The sequence below is a fragment of the Saimiri boliviensis genome, chromosome X, assembly GCF_048565385.1.
Source record: "Saimiri boliviensis isolate mSaiBol1 chromosome X, mSaiBol1.pri, whole genome shotgun sequence".
Taxonomy (NCBI): Eukaryota; Metazoa; Chordata; class Mammalia; order Primates; family Cebidae; genus Saimiri; species Saimiri boliviensis.
Window position 1 is genome coordinate 37,995,827 of NC_133470.1, and position 24,297 is coordinate 38,020,123.

The 24,297-nt window shown below is 47.4% G+C and overlaps 1 protein-coding gene across 2 annotated transcripts; it reads left to right on the plus strand.

The window, feature by feature from the left end:
* Window positions 1-1,476: 1,476 nt before the first annotated feature.
* NYX (nyctalopin) lies at window positions 1,477-20,270 on the plus strand. 2 transcript variants are annotated; one of them, XM_010334808.2, is made up of 3 exons: window positions 1,477-1,650; window positions 1,978-2,055; window positions 18,128-20,270. In XM_010334808.2, exons 2-3 carry the CDS (start codon window positions 2,019-2,021, stop codon window positions 19,534-19,536), a joined length of 1,446 nt encoding a protein of 481 aa, XP_010333110.1. In that variant the 5' UTR covers window positions 1,477-1,650; window positions 1,978-2,018; the 3' UTR covers window positions 19,537-20,270. The 2 variants fall into 2 exon arrangements, with proteins under 2 accessions (XP_010333110.1, XP_003924078.1); XM_003924029.2 differs by having other exon boundaries at window positions 1,477-2,055.
* The last annotated feature ends 4,027 nt before the right edge of the window (window positions 20,271-24,297 follow it).

Below are 24,297 nucleotides of genomic sequence, written 5' to 3' on the forward strand. Positions count from 1 at the left end.
CCCACATCCCTACCACATCCTAGTATTCTCCTCTTTCCAGCAGGTTAGACAAGTTTAGCCACATTTTGGATTTCAAGGTTCAAATGGAAGAAAACAAAAATTCCCCAGGGCATGGTGGCCTGAGATGCTTAGATTTGCATCCAGAACCCTTGTTGTGGGAAGGGAACTCCTGGCTTCCTCCCGTCAGCACTGGCTCACCATGCCCTGCGTGGCCAGAACCCGGCAGGTTGACATGGATACCTGGGAGCACTGTCCTAGCAGACAGCAAAGGCTTGCTGGGGCCAGGAGAATGTGGAGGCACCTGAACTGCTGGCGAGAAGGGCTAGAGAAACAGGCCCCCTGCTGCCCTCATTTTGTTCAGATCCACTCCATCAGTCTCCTAAAACAGGGCTTTCCAAACTTTACCGGGCACAGAAATCCCCCTTTCCTCCCAACCTGGTTAAAATGCAGATGCTGGCCAGGCATAGTGGTTCACACCTGTAATCCCAGCACTTTGGGAGGCCGAGGCAGGTGGATCACTTGAGGTCAGGAGTTCAAGATCAGCCTGGCCAGCATGGTGAAACGCTGTCTCTACTAAAAATACAAAAAATTAGCTGGGTGTGGTGGCACGCGTCTGTAATCCTAGCTACTCAGGAAGCTGAGGCAGGAGAATCTCTTGAACCAGGAGACGGAGGTTGCAGTGAGCTGAGATCTCATTACTGCACTCCAGCCTGGGCAACAGAGTGAGACTCCTTTTCAAAAAAAAAAAAAAAAAAAAAAAAAAAAATGCAGATGGTGATTCGACAGGTCTGGGGCGGGGCAGAGGGCGCTGAGATTCTGTTTTCCTAACCAGCTCTCAGGTGCTGCTGCTGGTCCACCGGCCACACTCTGAGTAGCTAGGGCCTAAACTGAGTCCTGGTGGGTTTCAGAAACCTTAGCCAGATTCTGAAGGTGACCCCTGGACCCCCTGCCTTAGGCCACCGCTTCCAGCCTTAACCTTAGTGGGAATCTCTAGCCTTCCTGTAGTGGAAGGATCCTCTCTCTAGTCTGTTTTTGGATCATTCACCATCAACCACTTCAAAGAAAGGAAATCAGCAGCCTGCATTTTGGGGAAATATCATTTTAAGCTGTCCTGTCCCTTCTCCAGCTCTCCAAGTTATGTAATGTGTCCTTGTTGAAAATGCTGATAATGCTATTTGGGTGGCAGGAAGCCAATTTCGGGCTACATATTGCTTCGGGTTGGGGCTGAGGCTGGGGTCAGGGAAGGGGATGCGGCCCGGGGAGGGTTTAAGGAGAGAAAGGGGCCAGGCAGATGGAGAGAGGACGGGAGGGCCAGGGTGGTCAAGGCCTGGGGCTAAAGCCGATTGGTATGTCAGCAAAATCTGTCACTGGCTTTAGTGATTCGAAAGGCAGACACATTCTTTCATCTCTGTTAATCCTCATCTGATACAGAGGATTTTCCTGCCATTAAATCTGGAGAAAGAAAAATAAGCACTCAAACCTGCACAAGCAACTATTCCTCTTCACCCCTCGCTCCCGTCCCCGCAACCCCACCTCCACTTCTCTCTCAGACCATTTTTAGCCTCTGTGGCTGCCTGACTTGGGAGATGGATGCGCTGGGGGAGTGGAGGGGTGCCTTAGAGGAGCGGGACCAGGCAGACTTCCAGGACGGTAAGCAACCTTTGAGGACCATTCACTAACCCTTCTCCTTAGAGGTTTCCGCTCCATCCATTTCCTTGCTGGGTTGTGAGTGATGCCATCTGAGTTGCTGTCAGGGCTGTAGCCTGATGAAGGGTTTCCTGATAGATCCATCCATTTGTGGGTAGTTTCTGATTGTCTGTTGTTACTGGTTTCTCTTAGCTCAACACCTGGGTGGTTGAGGAGGAAGGAATGTGAGGAAGAAAGAAAGGCAAGGCATTCAGGAGGAAGTGTGGAGGCATGGGAGGGTTCTCATGGGGCCCTCCTGGGCACTGGGTGATCTGTCCTTTCTCCCCTCAGGTAGGGATCCCATGGCTGGGTGGTCCTAAGCCGCCGGGTGTATGAAGGGCCGAGGGATGCTGGTCCTGCTTCTGCATGGTGAGTTCTCCTGCCGGTGGGTGCAGGGGTGGGAAGAGGCGTGGAAGCCACAGAACTTCTACCCATAGAGTCTTTAAGTGGGTTCTGGGACAGCTGTATCTGGACTTCTGATCAGGTTTCACTGATGGCAGGTGGTGGGGATTTTTGTTTGCCTAAAGCAAAACTCCTGAGCTGAATATATGAAATAGTCCTCTTGGTGAATTTCTTATTCTAATTTCAGATATGAATTCATTGGTGTGATAACCAAAAGCTACAGTGTTTTTTTTTTTTTTTTCTTTTCTTTTTTCACTTGAGACAGAGTCTCACTGTCACCCAGGCTGGAGTGCAGTGGCATGATCTCGGCTCACTGTAACTTCCACCTCCTGGGTTCCAGCAATTCTCATGCCTCAAGCTTCCTGAGTATCCAGGCACCTGCCACCACTCCTGGCTAATTTTTTTTTTTTTTTTTTTGTATTTTTAGTAAAGACATGGTTTTGCCATATTGCCCAGGCTGGTCTTGAACCCCTGAGCTCAGGTGATCCGCCTGCCTCGGCCTCCCAAAGTGCTGGGATTACGGCGTGAGCTACTGTGCCCGGTCTACAGTGGTTTCTAATCACATTATTTTAAGCTCATTTAGTTAAAAACAAAAGTCCCTTAAAGAAACCACCTTCCCAAAGGAAAAAGAAAAAATGAAAAATGTCTTGGAACTGTGGGATTATGGCTGTTAAAGTTATTTTTCAAAGTTTCTTGCCCTGTTATATGCACTTTAATATACCAAGAAGACTCATTATGCAATAATTTCCCCAGCTCTAGCTGTTGCAATCTGACTGAGATAACCCGAGGAAAAATCCTTTAAGGTCTTTCAGTAAATGATTCTACACAAAGAATCTGTTTTTTTCTGACCCTCAAGTGAATTTAATTATTTGAGATATGATGGTCTATGTAACAGACCTCTGTATGCGATGCTGGTAGAGAATATTTTACCAGATTGTTCTAAAACAGGAATAATGGAGTTTTCCTCCCTTTATTCCACCTGTTCAAAAACCAGAACTTGCTCTGTTCAACCAACAGGCATATACTGGGTGCCTTCAATATGCTCCAGGGATATTTATGAGGAATACGATAGCATGGTCTTTGTCCTTGAGAAAATTCTTTTATAAGATATTCAATAAATAAGCAATACAAAAATTGGAGCAAGGTACATGGAACACTTTGATAAATAGGACAGGACTTCCTACCTCGAGGAGGCTCTAAAGAACAGAGGTTGATATTTATATAATTACTAACAGCCAACTTCTTCCTTTTTTCTTTTTTTCCTTTGAGACTGAGTTTCCCTTTTGTTGCCCAGGCTGGAGTGTAATGGCATGATCTCGGCTCACCGCAACCTCTGCCTCCTAGGTTTAAGCAATTCTCCTGCCTCAGCCTCCTAAGTAGCTGGGATTACAGGCATGCACCACCACACCCAGCTAATTTTTGTGTTTTTAGTAGAGACGGGCTTTCTCCATGTTGGTCAGGCTGGTCTTGAACTCCCAACCTCAGGTGATCTGCCCGCCTTGGCCTCCCAACGTGCTGGGATTACAGGGGTGAGCCACCGTGCCCAGCCAAAAGCCAACTTCTAGCCATTCCTCCTACCTTGAAAGGATATGAAACTTGATTGACTCATTGGGACAGAATGTTTGCTTCCAAGAGCCAGTATCATTTTAAACGTGCACCAAAATCTCCATCGTTCCTCACAGAAAGCAGACAGTATTCATAGCTGCACACTGCAAAACAGGAACTGTCCCTGCTACAGAAACCCAAAATATATCCAGACTTCTTGTGACAAGTTGGAGAGCTCAGCAGTGATATCATTTGCTAACAATAGATGCACTTAAAATTAATGACCATCTCCACATCCCCTGGCACTTTAATTTAAAACACACTCTAGCAAGCACAGAGAATATTTCTCTGACTGCAAGTCACAAGCAATACGGACAATATGTTCCCGAGAAGCAGGCAGGGATAGTGCCCTACCTCCTTGGCCAGAAAAAAAAAAAAAAAAAAAAAATGACTAAGTGAGCCTCACAAAACAAGACCTGGGGAAATCAGAAGTGGCTCGCAGCAGGGAAATTTGGGGCAAGAGAAATTCTCCTCTGGACACACAGGGCTCCTGGAAGTGCCCCACTTCTCAGATGCATAGGTGCAAATACCTCGACCTCCTTCTCCCATGTTAACCCCTGGGCTCTTCCCGCTGTTCACAGCATAATATCGGAACCTCTTAACTTGCTTTAAAGGGTCTTTCCTATGTGACTTGCTCTACACTATGAGTCTTCAAAGAGGGTCAGGGGTTGTGTGTATGTGTTTTTTTGTGTTTTTTTTTGTTTGTTTGTTTTTCTTTGAGACAGGGTCTTACTCTGTTGCCCAGGCTGGAGTGCAGTGGCATGATCTTGACTCATTGCAACCTCTGCCTTCCGGGTTCAAATGAGTCTCAAGCCTCAGCCTCCCGAGTAGCTGAGGTTACAGGCATGCGCCACCACGTCCAGCTAATTTTTGTATTTTTAGTAGAGATGGGGTTTCACCATCTTGGCCTGGCTGGTCTCGAACTCCTGACCTTGTGATCTGCCTGCGTCAGCCTCCCAAAGTGCTGGGATTACAGGCGTGAGCCATCGTGCCCAGCCAACCCTTTTTTTTTTTTTAAAGACAGGTCTCACTCTGTCACCTAGGCTGGAGTGCAGTGGCACAGGCACAGCTCATTGCAGCCTCGACCTCCCTGGCTTAAGCAATCCTCCCACCTCAGCCTCCCAAGTAGCTAGAAGCACAGGTGTGCATCACCACGCCTAGCTAATTGTTGTATTTTTCATAGAGATGAGGTCTTGTCATGTTGCCCAGGCTGATCCTGAACTCCTGGGTTCGAGTGATCCTCCCACCTTGGCTTCCCAAAGTGCTGGGATCATAGGCGTGAGCCACTGCCCCTGGCCTCCACATGGTCTTTGAAGAATTTGTGCCTTGATGAGGTTAAATCCTGTGACAAGAATGGTTCATAGAACCCACGCCTAGCTTGGGTCAGTGTTTTCACATTTATCTGCAATGAGATGCATCTGTCCCCCATAGCTGTCTACACATTACAGATGAGGAAACCGAGAGACAGAGGTTGTCTGAAGTTTTTTTTTTTTTTTGAGACAAAGTCTTGCTCTGTCGCCCAGGCTGGAAGGCAGTGGTGCGATCTTGGCTCACTGCAACCTCCGCCTCCCAGGTTCAAGTGATTCTCCTGCCTCAGCCTCCCAAGTAGCTGGGACTACAGGCACCTGCCACCACACCCAGCTAATTTTTTGTATTTTTAGTGGAGACAAGGTTTCACCATGTTGGCCAGGCTGGTGTCAAACTCCTGACCTCAGGTGATCCGCCCGCCTCAGCCTCCCAAAGTGCTGGGATTACAGGTGTGAGTCACCGTGCCCAGCCTGAGGTTTGTTTGTTTGTTTAAAAAAAAAAAAAAAGAAAGCAGTGTGAGAGAACAGGGAAGAGAGTTAGTGTCCTCAGAGTTTATGAGAGAACTAGGTCAAGAGGTTGTGTCTTCGGGGGAGTGTTTTAAGACTGAATGTTCTGGAAAGCCCTGCATGTGAATCCGGGAGTAACGACAGAGGCTGGCTGAGTAGGGACCTATCGTGAGCCCAGGCCAGTCCTGCTACATTTCCCATCTTCCCCTCCTTGCCTCAGGCTGGGGAAAAAAAAAGACTGAAGCCTTTTCCAATTTCCAGATGGATCCTTCCCCAAAATACCGGTGCAAGAAGAGAAATTGCTAAGCAACTGCCAAATGAGTTTTACCTTCTCTTTTCACAAACTGTAATCTTTATTTTTAATTTGGTAAATGTTTTTCTGGCCAAGGTATTCCCATGGAACTCAGCTCTGAATGGCCAAGGAGATTTGTTTTTGGAATGATCACTGCTGATTCCGGGAAAGACTATTTTTTCATTTGGATTCAGCAAAACCAGGGGTGTCCTAAACAGTGTTTGATTCCATGTTATATATTTCCTGTCAATGAATGGGGAGGAGTTTCCTTTTGGTTGAGGGGTGCTGCCTGTACTGAATTTGAGTTGTTTTCTCTGTCAAGGTGAAGAGGTCACTGGCTGGGTGCGGTGGCTTATGCCTGTAATCCCAGCACTTTGGGAGGCTGAGGAGGGTGGATCACTTGAGCAGGTGATTCAAAACCAGCCTGGCCAACATGGTAAAACCCTGTCTCTACTAAAAATACCAAAATTAGCTGGGTGTGGTGGTGCGTACCAGTAGTCCCAGCTACTTGGGAGGCTGAGGCAAGAGGATCGCTTGAACCCGGGAGGCAGAGGTTGCAGTGAGCTGAGATCCCACCATTGCATCACATAGTTCTTCAGGAAAAGGTGGAGAGGCCAGGAGGAGGGAGACGGTTCTAGAGAGATTCAGGGAGCCTGTCTGATTCAGAACATTGCTCAGGACTCTTGTTGCAAAGCATCTACTCTAGGTCATTGAAGCCAAGAAGGAGTTTAGTTAGGGACATTAGGTATTCCCAGGCTTCCAACTAGAGGCCACCCTGTCAAGAGCAATGCCTAAACCAGGAAGTGGGCAGCTCCAGCAAAAAGCCTGTGGCCACTGCCATTGGTGGCCATACGTGGCAGCGCCAGGGAATCATGTTGGGTACTGGGTGCCAGAAATGCAAGCCTAAAAGCCTCTGCCACCATTCTGGCCAGACAGTGGTTTCTGCCTGCTGCCTACTTCTGAATCCAAGTCTTGCTGGGTGTCTGATTGACAAAGCTATGTCACATGACTGAGCCCTAACTGGAAGGGGAGTTGAGAAAGAGAGTTTCCGACTTCCATGTTGAGGAGGCAGGACGTATGATGTTAGAAATTCCCTAAATATGGAAAGAGTGCTTAAAAGGTGCTGGGGAGCCAGAAAAGATGTCAAATGTCGACTACAGTCAGAGATGGTTTGCTTGCAAGGAACAGAAATCTACTTGTCCACAAAGATGTCTTTAGTGAATTTCTGAAATGGAACCAGAAAAATGCCATAGAAAGAACTCTAGTAGGGTCTCATGGGAACTAGAGGGCTGGCCAGCAGCTTCCTGCTCTCCATGGGCTTTGTGAGCTCCATCTCTGTGATTCTCACATCAGATCTATTCCTCTCTCTGCTTGTGCTATGGTCTGAATGTTTGTGACCCCATTCCCCACCCAATTCATATATTGAACCCAACTCCCCAAGATGATGGTATCAGGGGGTGCGGCCTGTAGGAGACGATCAGGTCCTGAGAGTGGAGCCCTCATGAATGGAATTAGTGCCCTCATGAAAGAGTCCTCAGAGAGCTCCCATGCCCCTTCCACCATGTGAGGACACAGTGAGAAGACAGCTGTCTATGAACCAAGAAATGGGCCCTTGGCAGACACAGAATCTATCTCGATCTTGGATTTTCCAGCCTCCGGAACTGTGAGAAATCAATTTCTGTTGTTTGTAAGCCACCCAGTCTATGGTAGAGTGTTACGGCAGCCTGAACTGATTAAAACAATACACCAGCTTCCTCACCTTGCCTTTGGCTCCTGCTCCCCCATAACTTTGACCTGCACATGGCTTTGGTACAAACCCCAGCCCCAAAGCTAAACAAGGCTGATGCTCACGTGGCCTTACTTCCTGACCAGTCATTCAGTGCCTATTCCATTTTCACAGAGAAGGAAAGAATCTGATTAGCTCTGTTTAGGTCAAAGTGTTCATCTGCAGTGCAAACAGCTGTGGCTGGGAGGAGGCGGCAGAGACACGTGGAGCTCTGAGTGGGGAATTTTTTTCTTAGAGGCAGTGGTTGGTAACACCTGCTGTCTAACCAGGGAAAATGAAAGCTACAACGGCTCTCAAAGACCAGGAAGTGCAGTGTCTTAGTCTATTTTGTGCTGCTATTACTAGAGACTGGGCAATTTATAAAGAACAGATTTTTATTTCTTACAGTTCTGGAGGTTGGGAAGTCCAAGACCGAGGGGCTCACATCAAGGGAAGGCCTTCGTGGGGTGCTGTCCCACGGCAGAAGGTGGAAGTGTGAGAGAGCAAGCTGGGGCTGAACTTGCTTTTATAACCAATCTCCTTTTGCAATAATGATATTAATCTATTCATGAGAGCAGAGGCCTCACGACCTAACTACCTCTTAAAGAGCCCACCTCTCAACACTGTTGCAGTGGGGTTTAAGTCTCCAATATGTGAACTTTGGCGAACATATTCAAACTATAGTATGCAGTTTCTTCAGTTTATAGTTAAAGCAATGAAAGCGCAGAAGGGCTAGGTGTGTGGGGTGGGAGATAGCACAGTATAGTGAAAACCAAAGGTTGGCATCATTTAACCACTCTGAACCTCAGTTTCCTCCTTCATGAGATGAGAAGAATGATCCTTATCTTGCATGGCTGTCATATTAAATGGACTAATGTCTATTGTAAGCTTAGCCCTAAGCAAATTCTTTTTTTGAGACAGAGTCTCACTCTATTACCCAGGCTGGAGTGCAGTGGCACAATCTTGGCTCGCTGCAGCCTCTGCCTCCCAGGTTCAAGCGATTCTCCTGCCTCAGCGCCACCCCCACCCCCGCTGCCTTGCCCCGCAAGTAGCTGGGACTAAGGTACGCACTACCGTGCCTGGCTAATTTTTGTGTTTTTAGTAGAGATGGGGTTTCACCATGTTGGCCAGGCTGGTCTTGAATCCTGACCTCATGATCTGCCCGCCTTGGCCACCCAAAGTGCTAGGATTACAGGTGTGAGGCACTGTGCCCTGCCAAGCATTTTTTTCATGTTTTTTTGGCCATTTGTATTGCTTCTTTCGAGAACTTTCCCATAGCCATTCCTTTTGATTGCTGAGTAGTATTCCATTATATGGCTATATCATCATTTGTTTGCCCATTCAATTCTTTTTTTTTTTTTTTTTTTTTTGGAGACAGAGTTTCACTCTTGTTACCCAGGCTGGAGTGCAATGGCGCGATCTCGGCTCACCGCAACCTCCGCCTCCTGGGTTCAGGCAATTCTCCTGCCTCAGCCTCCTGAGGAGCTGGGATTACAGGCACACGCCACCATGCCCAGCTGATTTTTTGTATTTTTAGTAGAGACGGGGTTTCACCATGTCGACCAGGATGGTCTCGAACTCTCGACCTCGTGATCCACCCGCCTCGGCCTCCCAAAGTGCTGGGATTACAGGCTTGAGCCACCGCGCCCGGCTGCCCATTCAATTCTTGATGGACATTTGCGTTGTTTCCAGTTTGGGGCTATTAAGAATAAAGCTGCCAAAGTCTTTGTATAGGCATATGCTTTTACTTCCCTAGGAGCAGAATGGCTGGATTATAAGGTAGGCATTTGTTTGACTTTTAAAGAAACAACCTCATTGTTTACAGTGGGGAAGTCCCGTTTTCAATTCCACTGGCCTTGTAAGAGAGTCCCAACTGTTCCACAAGTTCTCCAACACTTGGCACCTGTTCTAGTCCCTTCAGGCTACTGTGTCAAAGTTCCATAAACTGAGTGGCTTATAAGCAACAGAAATTTTTATTGTCACAATTCTGGAGGCTGAAAGTCCAAGATTGGGGTGCCAGCATGGTTGGGTTCTGGTGACGGCTCTTTTCTGGGCTTCAGACTGCTGTCTTCTTACAGTATGGCCAGTCTTTCTAATTCTAGTCATTCTAATAGGTGGCTACTTTAATTTGCATCTTCCTAACAACCAGTGATGTTGAGCATCTTTTCATGTGCTTATTTATCTTCTATCTTTTTTGGTGAAATGTTTCTTCAAATGTTTTACCCATTTATTAATTGGATTGTTTATTTTCTTACTGAGTTTTGGGAGTTATTTATATATTTTCTTTCTTTCTTTCTTTCTTTCTTTCTTTCTTTTTCTGAGACAGAGTCTCGCTCTGTCCCCCAGGCTGGAGTGCAGTGGCTCGATCTCAGTTCACTGCAGCCTCTGCCTACCGGGTTCAAACAGTTCTCTTGCCTCAGCCTCCTGAGTAGCTATGATTACAGGCATGTGCTGCCACGTCTGGCTAATTTTTGTATTTTTAGTGGAGATGGGGTTTCCCCATGTTGACCAGGCTGGTGTCGAACTCCTGACCTCATGATCTGCCCACCTCAGCCTCCCAAAGTGCTGGGATTACAGGTGTGAGCCACTGCACCCTGCCAGGAGTTCTTTATATATTTTAGATACAAGTCTTTAATGAGATATGTGACTTACAAATATTTTCTCACAGTCTATTGCCCGTATTTTCATTCACTTTGCAGTGTCTTTCAAAGAGCAGAAGTTGGCTGGGCATGGTAAACTGGTTGAGCCCGGGAGGCAGAGGTTGCCGTGAGCCAAGATTGTGCCATTGCTTGGGCAACAAGAGTGAAACTCCGTCTCAAAAACAAAAAAGAAAGAAAGAAAGAAAAAAAAGAAAGAGCAGAAGTCTAATGATGTTTGACATTTTGATGAAGTCTAATTTATTATTATTTAAAATTTTATGGTTATTGCTTTTTCTTCTCCTCTTTTTTGTCCCAAGAAATTTTTACCTACCTCTAAGTAACAAAGATACCCTCCTGTGTCATCTCCACGAAGCTTTATAAGTTTTAGCTTTTACATTTAGGTTTACGGTCCATCTAAAATGAATGTCGTGTATGGTGTGATGTACGTGTTAAGATTCTTTTCACTTTCCAGGGATTATATTATGCATCCTTATCATGGTCTACCTTGAATGAATCTTACACTTCTTCAACTACGATATAAGATCGTTACGAGAGTGCAATGAAATTCACCTCCCTTCTCATCCTTTACATAACCGTTATCATAGTTTTCATTTACATATGTTATAAACTCCACAATATGTTGTTATTTTTGCTTTAAATAGTCACTTGTCTTTTAAGCCATTAAGGTGAGAAAACAGTAGTCTTTTATATTTAGAAACATGCTGACCATTTCCATTGCTCTTCATTCCTTCCTGTAGACCTAATTTTCATCTAGCATTTTCCTTCAGACTGAAGAATGTCTTCACGTCTTGGGCAGAAGATCTGCTGGAGATGAATTTTCTCAGATTTTGTTGACCTGAAAGTATCTCTATTGCCCTTCATTTCTGAAGACATTTTCACTGGAGAGAGAGAGAATTCTAGGTTGCCAGATTTTGCTTTTCATTTAGCATTTAAAGATATCATTCTATTGTCTTACGGCCTCCACTGTTCATGAGAAGCCAGTCATTGTCTTAGTCCATTCAGGCTGGTATAACAAAAATACCATGAATTGGGTGGGTCATAAACAATAGGCGTTTCTTTCTCTCACTTCTGGAGGCTGGGAAGTCCAAGATCCAGGCACCATCAGGTTTGGTGTCTGGTGAAGGCCCATTCTGCAGGTCCCTTCTCTTTTTGTTCTCACGTGACAGAAAGGAAAGTTCTCTGAGGTAGAAAGGGAAGGAAGCTCTCTGAGGTCTCTTTATAAGGGCGCTAATCCCATTTTTTTTTTTTTTTTTTTTAAAGACAAGGTCTGGCTCTGTGGCCCGGCAGGAATGCAGTGGTATGATCCCCACTCACTGCGTCCTCTGTCTCTTGGGCTCAAGTGATCCTCCCACCACAGCCTCCCAAGAAGCTAGGACTACAGGCACATGCCACCACACATAGCTAAGTCTTGTATTTTTTGGTAGAAGACAGGATTTCGCCATGTTGCCCAGGCTGATCTCAAACTCCTGGGCTCAAGTGATCCACCCACCTTGGCCTCCCCAAGTGCTGGGATTACAGGCGTGAGCCACTGCGCCTAGGCCCTAATCCCGTTATTATTAACTCTCATGACCTAAGCACCTCTCAAAGTCTCCACCTCCTAATACCATCACCTTGGGGGTTAGGATTTCAACATATAAATTTGGAAGCTAGACACAAATATTCAGACCATAACTGTGATTATCTTTTACTATTTTTTATTCTATGTAATATATCTTTTTGTTTTGGATACTTTAAAGAAGTTTCTATCTTTGGTTCTCAGCAGTTTGGCTATGATGTGCTGTATGTGCGTGTGTATGTGTTTTATGTGACTTGGGGCTTGCTAAGCTGCTTGTTTTCATCAAATTTTGGAAACTGTCATCCATTATCTTCTGGCCATCTTCTCTATCTTCTCTCCTCTGGGACTCCACATACATGTATATCAGTCTAATTGCCTGAAATTGTTCCACAGGTCATTGAGGCTTTGATAATTTTTCCCCTAGTCTTTTTCTTTTTCTCTCTACGCTTCACTTTGGTTAATAACTATTGACCTCTCTTCAAGTTTATAAAGATGTTCTTCTGCAGTGTCTAACGTGCTATTTATCTTGTTCGGTTATTTTTAAAATTTCACCTATTGTATTATTTCAGTACTAAGATTTCTACTGGGTTCGTTTTTAGAGTTTCCATACCTCTTCTAAAATTCAGATTCCCCATGTCTTTGCCCATGATACCCATCTTTTCCTGTAAGTTCCTTAACATATTTACAGTAAATCTTTGCTTGGTAATTCCAACATGTGGGCTGTCTGTGAATCTGGTTCTGCTGACATTTTCGTCTTGATGAGTGTCATGTTTTGCTGCTTCTTCACATGTCTAGTAGTTGTTGTTTGTACACTGGATACTGTGGATGGCAGTGGTAGAAACTCTGGACTCTCTTGTCTTCTGTTGAAGAGTATACAATTTTGTTCTGGTATTCAGTTAAATTACTGGCAGATCACCTTGTTACCCAAAAGGCTTGGTTTCAGGCTTTTTCAGGGTAGGCTTACTTGAGTTTTACCCTTAGTCCTGGGAAATGGTCTTCATTCCTGAGGCATGGTGCTCTGGGGTTTCAGTGGAAAGCTCAAGGTATTTGGCAAGCTCCTCTAACCTGGCAGACATTGAATTTTTTTTTTTTATACAATCTTGCTCTGTTGCCCAGGCTGGAGTGCAGTGGTGTGATCTCAGCTCACTGCAACCTCTGCCTATAATCCCATACCCCCAGCTACTCTGCCTCCTGAATAGCTGGGATTACAGGTGTCACCACACCCAGCTAATTTTTCTGTATTTTTAGTAGAGATGGGATTTTGCCATGTTAGCTAGGCTGGTCTCGAACTCCTGACCTCAAGTGATCTGCCTGCCTTGCTCTCCCAAAGTGCTGGGATTACAGGTGTGATCCACTGTGCCTGGACTGGACCTTGGCCTCTTAAACTGCTTCCTGTCACTGGGCAATTGCTGAAATCTGTTTAGGTCTTTTGGTGTTTGGTTTGGTGTTTAGTTCTTATTTTCCCCTTGGGCTCCTTGGAGTCATCCCACACATACGCCCTTCAGGACTCAGCCAAGGACATAAGGGGAACCTGTGTACTAACTTTGTGGCTCCTCTTTTGAGGCTCACTCTTTTCCATGTTTTCCCTCCTCAATTTCCAGCCACTGTGGCAGCTATAAATGCTGACCTCTAAGTTGTCAACTTGCTTTCTGCTTGAGCTCCACTCCCCATGTGCTGTGTGGACTTGAAAATGCCCTGAGAGAGCCAGGCACAGAGGCTCACGCCTGTGATCCCAGCACTTTCGGAGGCCGAGACGGGAGGATCTCTTGAGGTCAGGAGTTTAAGACCAGCCTAGGCAACATAGTAAAACCTTGTCTCTACAAAAAATTAGCTGGGCACGGTGGTACATACATGTAGTCTCGGCTACTTGGGAGGCTGAGGTGGGAGGATTACCTGAACCCAGGGAGGTCAAGGCTGCAGTGAACCAAGATTGTACCACTGTACTACAGCCTGGGCAACAGAGAGAAGAGACCCTGTCTCACCAAAAAAAAAAAAAAAAAAAAAAAAAAAAAAAAAAAAATGTCCTAAGAGAAAAATCAGTTAGATACACCTCTCACCTAGTTTGTATCTCTTCTTTGAAGGGTTGCATTGACTCTGATTGCTTGTTTTGGTTGTTCTCTGGTGCTTTAAAATAACTTTTTTTCTTTGGAAACATAGTTTTGCTCTTGCAGCCTAGGCTGGAGTGCAATGGCACAATCTAAGCTCACTGCAACCTCTGCCTCCCAGGTTCAAGCCATTTTCCTGCCTCAGCCTCCTGCATAGCTGGGATTACAGACATGAGCCACCACGCCTGGCTATTTTTTTTTTTTTTTTTTTTTCTAGTTTTAGTAGAGACAGGGTTTCGCCATGTTGGCCAGATTGGTCTTGAACTCCTGACCTCAAGTGGTCTGACTGCCTTGGCCTCCCAAAGTGCTGGGATTACAGGCATGAGCCACCATGCCTGGCCAACAAACAGTTTTTAAAATAAATGGAGGAATCCCTACAGAGGAAGGCATCATTTAATTCTACAAGCATTTATTGAGCCATACAGTGTGCCTGGAACAATGCTAGCTATTGCGGGGTATAAACATGAGTCAAATGATTGAGAGTGTACTTTTCTTAATTAGAAAGGAGAAGAGAGTAGAATGAGGGACTATTTGTAAAGAAACCTGATGCCTTCTACTTGACCTAGTTGGAAGGGTTGATAGAAAAAGTTTCCGCCTCTTTCCAGCTGAAGCCTGGAGTTAGGGTTATATTCTTGGCCCTGTCTCCCTAACAGCTCAGCAGCAGCCCTGTTTGCAGCCAGGCTCAGCACAGAGCCCAAGAACCTGGCTGGAAGCTGGTGTCTATCTCACAGTTTTTAGGGAGATGGAAAAGCTAAGTCAAGCATCCTCAACATCAGAATGTTGAAGTGGCTCCAGTTTACAACTGAAGGGCTGCTCAAAGACCTGAGTGCTCTTCAGCTACATCTGAGAGGGCTGGATCCACTTCTCAGCTGCTTAGAAAACATGGAGTGTCCGTAACAGATGACCTGAAAAGACACTGGAAACCAAGCAGAGCTACAGAGGCGGCACCGAGCATATTATACACATCCTTTTTGGGGCCTTCAGGTTTCTGCAGGAACTTGGGTAGGCAAGGCCAGGTAATGTGTACAGAATGGGAGGAAGTGAACAGCAGGCCAGGGGTGTTTGCTAGGAATTCAGCAGTACTGATGAGGAGGGGTAGAAATTAGGAATCAGTGGGCATATTTACATCAGGACCATTTGTTTCCCTGCAGGAATTTCAGATAGAGCTGCCCCTGGCCATGAAATAAACATTGTGCATCTACCATGCTGCCTTTTCCATTGGTCCTCAAGATTGGGCTTGGGGCCTCTGGCTTCCACAGGTTAGCAGGCCACGACATTGTACTTTTTTTTTGAGACGGAGTCTCACTCTGTCACCCAGGCTAGAGTGTAGTGGTACAATCTCAGCTCACTGCAACCTCTATCTCTCAGGTTCAAGCAATTCTCCTGCCTCAGCCTCCTGAGTAGCTAAGATTACAGGTGTGCACCACCACGCCCAGCTAATTTTTGTACTTTTAATAGAGACAGCGTTTCACCATGTTGGCCAGGCTGGTCTCAAACACCTAACCTCAGGTGATCCACCTGCTACGGCCTCTCAAAGTGTTGGGATTACAGGCGTGAGCCACCCTGCCCAGCCTCATGATATTCTACTTTGCTGGAGGTGGCAAGCCTACTGATGGGCTTTTGAAGTCTTTATCTGGTCTTCCATTCAAATGATCAGAAAGAAAGTAATATAAGCAACTTACTCTTCTGTGATGATTTTAAAAAGTTTCTAGCAGGCAAGAACTGGTGAATGGAACTTCACTGCAGAGTGTCAAATTAATTCTTTTGAGATGTGCAAGAAGGTCATTGATTTTATTTAGTATCCTGTCCTTTTGGCTGAATTTTAGTGACTGTTAAAAACAGAAATTGATTGATAGGCTTTTCTTTCATTCCCAATCTCTGGCTCCCTAATTCTCCCTTCTCCTTGAGGCATAATTTACTCACTGGGGATGCTCAGGAATTATTCTTCTGGTGAGAGGGACTATAGTAGTACCAACAGAAATATAACACAAGTCACATGTTTAAAAATTCTGAAGAGTCCCATTAGAAAAGGTAAAAATACAGTTAACATTATTTTAATATTTTATTTAACCCAATAAATCTAAAATACCATTGTAACATGTAATCAGTATAAAAATCACTGATGCAGTTGGGCACGGTGGCTCATGCCTGTAATCCCAGCACTTTGGGAGGCTGAGGCAGGTGGACCACCTGAGGTCAGGAGTTCGAGACCAGCCTGGCCAACATGGTGAAATGCTGTCTCTAATAAAAATACAAAAATTAGCCAGGCGTGGTGGCAGGGGCCTGTAATCCCAGCTCTTCGGGAGGCTAAGACAGAACAATTGCTTGAACCCAGGGGGCGGAGGTTGCAGTAAGCTGAGATCGTACCACTGCACTCCAGCCTGGGCAACAGAGGGAGACTCTGTCTCAAAAAAAAAAAAAAAAAAAAAAAATCATTGATGCAGTATTTTACTCTTTTTTTTTGTATTAAGTTTTTGAGATCTGGTGTGTCTTCTCTATGCATAGCACATTTCAATTTGGGTTGGCCACATTTCAAATGCTTAGTAGCCCATGGGGCTACTGACTACTGTATTTGGCAGCACAGGTCTAGAGAGTAGGCTACAGTGATGCCCTCAGAGATCTCCTTAAGCCTGCATTCTAGTGTTCCCTGACCAAACTGAGGGCAACAAACCCTTAAGGCTGCATTCTAGTGTTCCCTGACCAAACTGAGGGCAGGGCTGCTATTTCTCATGGCCCAATAACAAGATGCAGATGAACTAGGAAAAGAGGGAGTTACTATTTCTGTAACTGGTTACAGGGAGGCCTGGAAATTTATCTACAGGCTAACTCAAAATTGCAAAGTTTTCCAGAGCTTATAATTTTTTTTTTTTTTTGCCCAGGCTGGAGTGCAATGGCATTATCTCAGCCCACTGCAACCTCTGCCTCCCGGATTCAAGCAATTCTCCTGCCTCAGCCTCCTGAGTAGCTGGGATTACCCACCACCACGCCTGGCTAATTTTTGTATTTTTAATAGAGACGGTGATTTGCCATGTTGGCCAGGCTGGTCTCGAACTCCTGACCTCAGGTAAAATGCTCACCTCGGCCTCTCAAAGTGCTAGGATTACAGTCGTGAGTCACTGTGCCCGGCTCAGAACTTATATACCTTCTAAGCTATATGTCTACACGTAAGTGTGCATTCATCTAAAGACATAAGTGAATAACTTCTTCTAATCTATAACTAAAATCTGAGTTTTGAAGACCTTCCTTTGGAGCCTCAATAAATTGACTTAATCTAGATGGGCCCAGGTGATTAACCATATCTTGTCTCCTGCTAAATCATGGAGGTTTGGGGAGTTTCTTCAGACCCCCAATAAACTTGTTTGTGGAGGTCTGGGGAGTTTAGATCCCCAGTAAATTTAGTCCTAAATGGGTCCTGTTAAGAATTGTTTCATTATCTTGTCATGCTATAAGGCCCAGGAAAGGCCTGGGCAAAACTCTTGTTGGGCTTTTGTTACCTTCCAGCATTTGTATAAGGGCACTGGCTCTTTTAGTTTTTAATATTTATTTATTTATTTATTTTTGAGACTGAGTATTGCTCTGTCGCCCAGGCTGGAGTGCAGTGGTGTGATCTCGGCTCACTGCAAGCTCCGCCTCCCGGGTTCAAGTGATTCTTATGCCTCAGCCTCCCAAGTAGCTGGGATTACAGGTGTCCACTACCACACCTAGCTAATTTTTGTATTTTTTGTAGAAACGGGGTTTCACCATGTTTCCCAGGCTGGTGTGAACTCCTGAGCTCGGGTGATCCGCCCGCCTCGGCCTCCCAAAGTGCTGGGATTACAGGCGTCAGCCACTGGGACCCACCAGCTTTTAATATTTAACTATTCAGTCAGTGCTGAAATAGTTGTTATAGAGGGCTGCGTGAGTGACAGCTGGCCTGCCACACTAGAAGCACACAAGTGGGGGGTACAGGCAGGAGGGAGTTTAGAATGGGGTCAGCTGCAGGGATTGCAGCTGAGTTTTACTGACTAAGGTAACTGGAAAGCAAAGGAGTGGGTGTCTTAGGTGGATAAACGCGTGTAAGGCCACGGAGGTGGGGAGAGGCCACGTGCAGGACACAGGATAACTCGGTGGAGGGCATGCATCCTGCTGCCCGGGCAGGCAGGATTTTTCCTGGGGTGACCTTTGGCTGACTGTTGCTTCTTTTTTCTCTTTTCTCCTCCTTCCCAACACCTCCCCCCCACCCCCACGCGCCCCGTCCCCGTAGCGGTGGTCCTTGGCCTGCCCAGCGCCCAGGCCATGGGGGCCTGCGCGCGCGCCTGCCCCTCCGCCTGCGCCTGCAGCACCATGGAGCGCGGCTGCTCCGTGCGTTGTGACCGCGCCGGCCTCCTGCGGGTGCCGGACGAGTTCCCGTGCGAAGCGGTCTCTATCGACCTCGACCGGAACGGCCTGCGCTTCCTGGGTGAGCGGGCCTTCGGCACACTGCCGTCCCTGCGCCGCCTGTCGCTGCGTCACAACAACCTGTCCTTCATCACACCCGGCGCCTTCAAGGGTCTGCCACGTCTGGCCGAGCTGCGCCTGGCGCACAACGGTGATCTGCGCTACCTGCACGCGCGCACCTTCGTGGCGCTCGGCCGCCTGCGCCGCCTGGACTTGGCTGCCTGCCGCCTCTTCAGCGTGCCCGAGCGCCTCCTGGCCGAGCTGCCGGCCCTGCGCGAGCTCTCAGCCTTCGACAACCTGTTCCGCCGCGTGCCGGGCGCGCTGCGCGGCCTGACCAACCTGACGCACGCGCACCTGGAACGCGGCCGCATCGAGGCGGTCGCCTCCAGCTCGCTGCAGGGCCTTCGTCGCCTGCGCTCGCTCAGCCTGCAGGCCAACCGCGTCCGCGTCGTACACGCCGGCGCCTTCGGGGACTGCAGCGTCCTGGAGCACCTGCTGCTCAATGACAATTTGCTGGCCGAACTCCCGGCTGATGCCTTCCGCGGCCTGCGGCGCCTGCGCACACTCAACCTGGGTGGCAACGCGCTGGACCACGTGGCGCGCGCCTGGTTCGCCGACCTGGCCGAGCTTGAGCTGCTCTACCTAGATCGCAACAGCATCGCCTTCGTGGAGGAGGGCGCCTTCCAGAACCTCTCGGGCCTCCTTGCCCTGCACCTCAATGGCAACCACCTCACCGTGCTCGCCTGGGCCGCCTTCCAGCCTGGCTTCTTCTTGGGCCGCCTCTTCCTCTTCCGCAACCCGTGGTGCTGCGACTGCCGCCTGGAGTGGCTGCGGGACTGGATGGTGGGCTCTGGACGTGTCACCGACGTGCCATGCACCTCCCCGGGCTCCGTGGCTGGTCTGGACCTCAGCCAGGTGGCCTTCGGGCGCTCCTCCGATGGCCTCTGTGTGGACCCCGAGGAGCTGAACCTCACCACGTCCAGTCCAGGCCCGTCCCCAGAACCAGCGGCCACCACCGTGAGCAGGTTCAGCAGCCTCCTCTCTAAGCTGCTGGCCCCTAGGGTCCCGGTGGAAGAGATGGCCAACATCACTGGGGGACTGGCCAACGCCTCCCTGTCCGACAGCCTCTCCTCCCGTGGGGTGGGAGGAGCGGGCCGGCAGCCCGGGTTTCTCCTAGCCTCTTGTCTCCTGCTCAGCGTGGTCCAGCACGTGGTGTTTGGCCTACAGATGGACTGACCTGGCCAGAGGGGGAAAGTTTGCTTAACTAGGCTTGAGGGTGTTTGTGGTAAGGGAGAGGGATGGGGGGGCAGAGGTGAAAATCCCAGTGGAGGATGGGAGGTGCAGATTGCCTCCAGAGATGGCCCCAGGGAGAACACAGGGACGTGCCACTCGAGAGGGGAGGATGGTATGGATTTCTGCTCTTGTCACACGGGCATCCATTGGAAAAGAGAAGCAAGAATGAACGTGGGTCCTCACGTGAGAAGACTAGGAATCCGAAGCTTCTAGGGCTTCATACCCCCTCCCCTCCCCTTCTCCCATCTTCCAGGCAACAGTGCCTGCAAGGCCTGAATTAGAGAGACATCCACTGGCTAAGTAGTTAAGAGCCAGGCCAATTCTCCTGGCGGGGTAACTCTTTATACTCAAGTCCTTTGTTTTCGACCACAATCCTCCTCCTCCCCAGGGGTCTGGGGACACTAGGATTCAGGAAAGTGGGCAGGACGTGAGAGAAGGGAGATGGGAAAGAGACTTAAGACAAGGGGCGGCGGTGGTTCCTGGGGTCTGAGATGTATTAGGAGGCGTTTAAAACAAAGATCCAGTTCATTTACTCCAGTTTTTCCCAGGGGTGGCCCCAGCCACAAAGGAACTTTAGGGGAAGGGTAGGGGAAAAGGGGGCAGCAGGGGGTGTTTGTGGACAAATAAATTCGTAAAATCCGAGGATTAAAAAAAAAAAAAGGTTAAGCCGGTTTCTCCAGTGCTGGACTTTTCAGAGTCTTTCATATGCTAACATGCATTGTGAATCTCCCAGGAGGCCACACAATCCTTTTTTCTTAGGGTTTTGTGGGAAGAATGTCCGGAAGACACAGGAATCGGGGCAGGGAGGCTCCAGCTTGGATGATTCCATTAGGTGTGGAAATCATTATGGGCTGCACACTTCAAGGCTGACTAATGGCCAAGAGGGAAGGAGGCAGCCAGTAGCTGGGAAAGGGGATTTTGAGCTTTCTCAGGTTGGGGGTTGGCCAACTGTATTCCCCCTGACTGCAAGGGCAAAGGTCAGCCAGGCCTGCAGCGAGCATGCGCGGCCCCTGGGTGTGCTGTGCCTGAGGGCGGGGCTACCAAATCCCACCTAGGGGCCCTACCAAACCCAGCTTTTTTCAGGGTTGCAGTGGGAACGAATGGCTTTTGACTGTTTTGTCCGCCTCAGGATCAGCAGCTCGTTTAGCATAGGCTCCAAGAATAAGGCTTTGCAGGCTGAATTGCAAATGCGGGTTCTGCTGGCCTGCCGTGCCCATCTCTGTGGTTTGCAGCAGAACCGTCCTGAGCTGGTCACAACAGGCACAGATTCCTGCCAGACTAAGAGGCAGTCAAGTCAAGAAAAGTGCATATGCTGCTCACCACTTACCCAAGAACCCAAGCTGTTCTCTACGCGAGTGCTATGACTGCATTTGTCAACACTCTGGAAATTGTAATCTTTTTAATGTCCTCTCTATTTGAAGAGATGGGTTTTGAAAACCTACACGGAGGCCGGCACAGTGGCTCACCGCTGTAATCCCAGCACTTTGAGAGGCTGAGGTGGGCAGATCATGAGGTCAGGAGTTCGAGACCGGCCTGGCCAACATAGTGAAACTCCATCTCTACTAAAAATACAAAAATTCGCTGAGGCAGGAGAATCACTTGAACCCAGGAGGCAGAGGTTGTGGTGAGCCGAGATCACACCACTGCACTCCAGCCTGGGCAACAGAGTGAGACCCCATCTCAGAAAGAAAAAAAAAAACCCATATGAATTCAGGGCGCACCAAGCTGTCACTTCTTCTTCTTTTTTTTTTTTTTTTTTTTAGTTTCACTCTTGTTGCCCAGGGTGGAGTGCAGTGGCTTGATCTCGGCTCACCGCAACCTCTGGCTTCAGGTTCAAGAGATTATCCTGCCTCAGCCTCCTGAGTAGCTGGGATTACAGGCATGCACCACCACACCTGGCTAATTTTCTATTTTTAGTAGAGACGGGGTTTCCACGTTGGTCAGGCTGGTCTTGAACTCCCAACCTCAGGTGATCTGACCACCTTGACCTCCTAAAGTGCTGGGATTACAGGTGTGAGCTAGTGCGCCTGGCCAAGCTGTCACTTCTTCATGGTGACACTCCCGTGTCTCTGTTTAATACTAAGTATTGGAAATGTCCCACAAAGTACTGCTGAGGACAGGTGTATTCAAATGTTTCAACCATTAATGGTCATCAACTCAATGGGTTTTAAAAGTTTTAAAAAACCAGACCGGGCACAGTGGCTCATGCCTGTGATCCCAGTGCTTTGGGAAGCTGAGGCAGGAGGCTCGCTTGAACCCAGGAGTTCAAGACCAGTGTGGGCAACATGGTGAGACCCCATCTCTACAAAACAAAAAAACAAAAAATTAGCTGGGCAAGGTGTTGAGCACCAATAGTCCCAGCTATTCGGGAGACTGAGGTGGGAGGATGTCTTGAGCCCAAGAAGTTGAGGCTGCAAGTCAGCTGTGTTCACACCACTGCACTCCAGCCTGGGTGACAGAGCAAGGCCCTGTCTAAAAAAAAGAAAGAAAAATTATTTTAACCAGCATTTTAAAAAACCCCAAAAAACAGAATAGAAAAGTCACAGAGCATCATGTACTATTGTAAGACTAAGTATTGTTCTGTGAAACTTTTTAATATATGTGCATTTGTTCAAATTATATGTGTGTGTGTATACTGGGTTATTGTGTACAGTTTCTATTTTATTGTGGGTTATGGTTAAAATTTGAAAGCTACTGATCTGAAGCATGTGTGATTTTTATTTTGAAAAATTTCAAACCTGCAGAAAAGTTGCAAGAATGAACCCTTTGGCCATTCACCTAGGTTTCCCAATTGCTGACATTTTATCATATTTGCTTTCTTTCTCTCTTTCCATTTTATTATTATTTCTTACTAACAATTTGAGTTAGTTGCAAACGTCATGACCCTTTGAGCCCAGGAGTTTGAGGTACATTGAGCTATGATCGCGCCACTGCACTCCAGCCTGGACAACAGAACAAGACCTCTTCTCTTAAAAAAAAAAAAAAAAAAGATTCACTCTATCACTCTATATTGAAATTTTAACAGTTATCAAAATTATTAAGCAGTCATTTTTTTTCCCGTGGGTGAAAAATGAGGTTTCTAGGTCATGGCTTGCTTTGGTCACAATACTCAAAACTAGAAACCTGTTCATTGATTGTAATGTTTCAAAGTGAATTTGTTCTCCAAATGTCTTACTTTTGAAAAGTGAGAATCAGATGAGGGCAGAAATGTTGCTTGCTCAAACCGAGTGTTGTGGCCATGGTAACTGAGTGAGAATCATGAGAATCCTGGAGACCAGATCTCTGCATTGAGGTATCCATGGAAGTCCACGGCAGACACGCAGCCTGGGTTACTGAGGAACGAGGTGCCACCTTGAGAGGAATGTACTTCCTGTCATTTGTCGTGGGTTTGTGAGAGTCAGCCTCAAAATGCTGCTCCGGTTCTGCCTGGGTGGTTAGATGGCCAGCTTTTTAATGGACATTTGTTTGGCTGAATGTTTTTGAACGAGTATCAGCATTAAAATAGCCTCCAGGGAAACAGGTTTTTATAGAGCTACCCAGCCCAGTAGAATTCTGGGAACGTGGGAGCTACTTACTGCCAAACAGACCCAGAATTGCCTGGAATGAGTTCCCAGTGAATTTGTGGCTGTTATGAGCTCTCCTGAGAAAACAGGGAGCGAAGAATTCCCATTTTGAGTTCATTTAGGCTCTCACCCCATCACTGGCTACCTGGTACCTTAAGTAAATGTAGGTACCATAGAGTCTGTTGAACAAAACTATGTGTACCAGTCAGGATGGGCCATGTTATGCCTCGGTAACATATAACTCCCAAAGCTCAGTGCCTTATGGGGGTTTATTTCTTGCTCATGCTACCTGTCCATTGTAGGATCGTTAGCGGGGCTCTGCTCAGTGTAGCCATTCAGGGACGCAGGCTGACAAAGGATACACCATCTTAGGACATTGTTATCCAAACCTGAGGCTCTAAGGCTTGCCACGGAAGAGGAGAGAGCTTGGTAGAATTATGCATCACTGTTAAATGCCTCCACCCAGATGTGACACCTATTGCTGCTTGTATCACATTGACTAAAAAGGTCACATAGCCAGACTTAACTTCACTGAGACAAGGAAGCATGGTTCCCCTGTACACCCAGGAGAGGGGAACTGGAAATATCAGTGAACACTAGTAATGCTTCAGGCTGGGTGTGGTGGCTCATGACTGTAACCCCAGTACTTCAGGAGGCCGAGGCAGGAGGATCACTTGAGGCCTGGGCAACATAGCGAGGCCTTGTCTCTACAAAAAAATACAAAAATTAGCTAGGCGTGGTGACACGTGCTTATAGTCCCAGCTACTAGAGAGGCTGGGATGGGAGGATCACTTGAGTCCAGGAGTTTGAGGCTGCAGCAATCTATGATAATGTTAGAGTAGGCAGTCAGACATGAGCAGGGCAGGAGAGGGCCCTCCCCCTACCAGGCATGGCAGGCAACCATCAGGTGATGGGCAGGTAGTTGTTAGGTGTGGCTCTCAAATCATAATTTGTCACAGCTGGTGCCAGGGAGAGGCAAGCTGCTGATAGATAGAAAACACCTGAAAATGGTGATCAGCAGCGTCCTGATAAGATCTCAGGAGCTGGCCAAGGGGACTCAAATATGCACACAAAATGGCAAAATGGCCGAGTTTAACCTTCCTCTAGGATCACTGGCTTGGTAAGGGAAAAAGGTGTCAAG

Excerpts from the sequence above, each read along its gene's own strand:
- NYX (XM_003924029.2), top strand. The coding sequence starts at position 2,019 with ATGAAGGGCCGAGGGATGCTGGTCCTGCTTCTGCATG. Across the intron at positions 2,056-18,127 it reads GCTGGTCCTGCTTCTGCATG|CGGTGGTCCTTGGCCTGCCC; the intron begins GTGAGTTCTCCT and ends CCGTCCCCGTAG.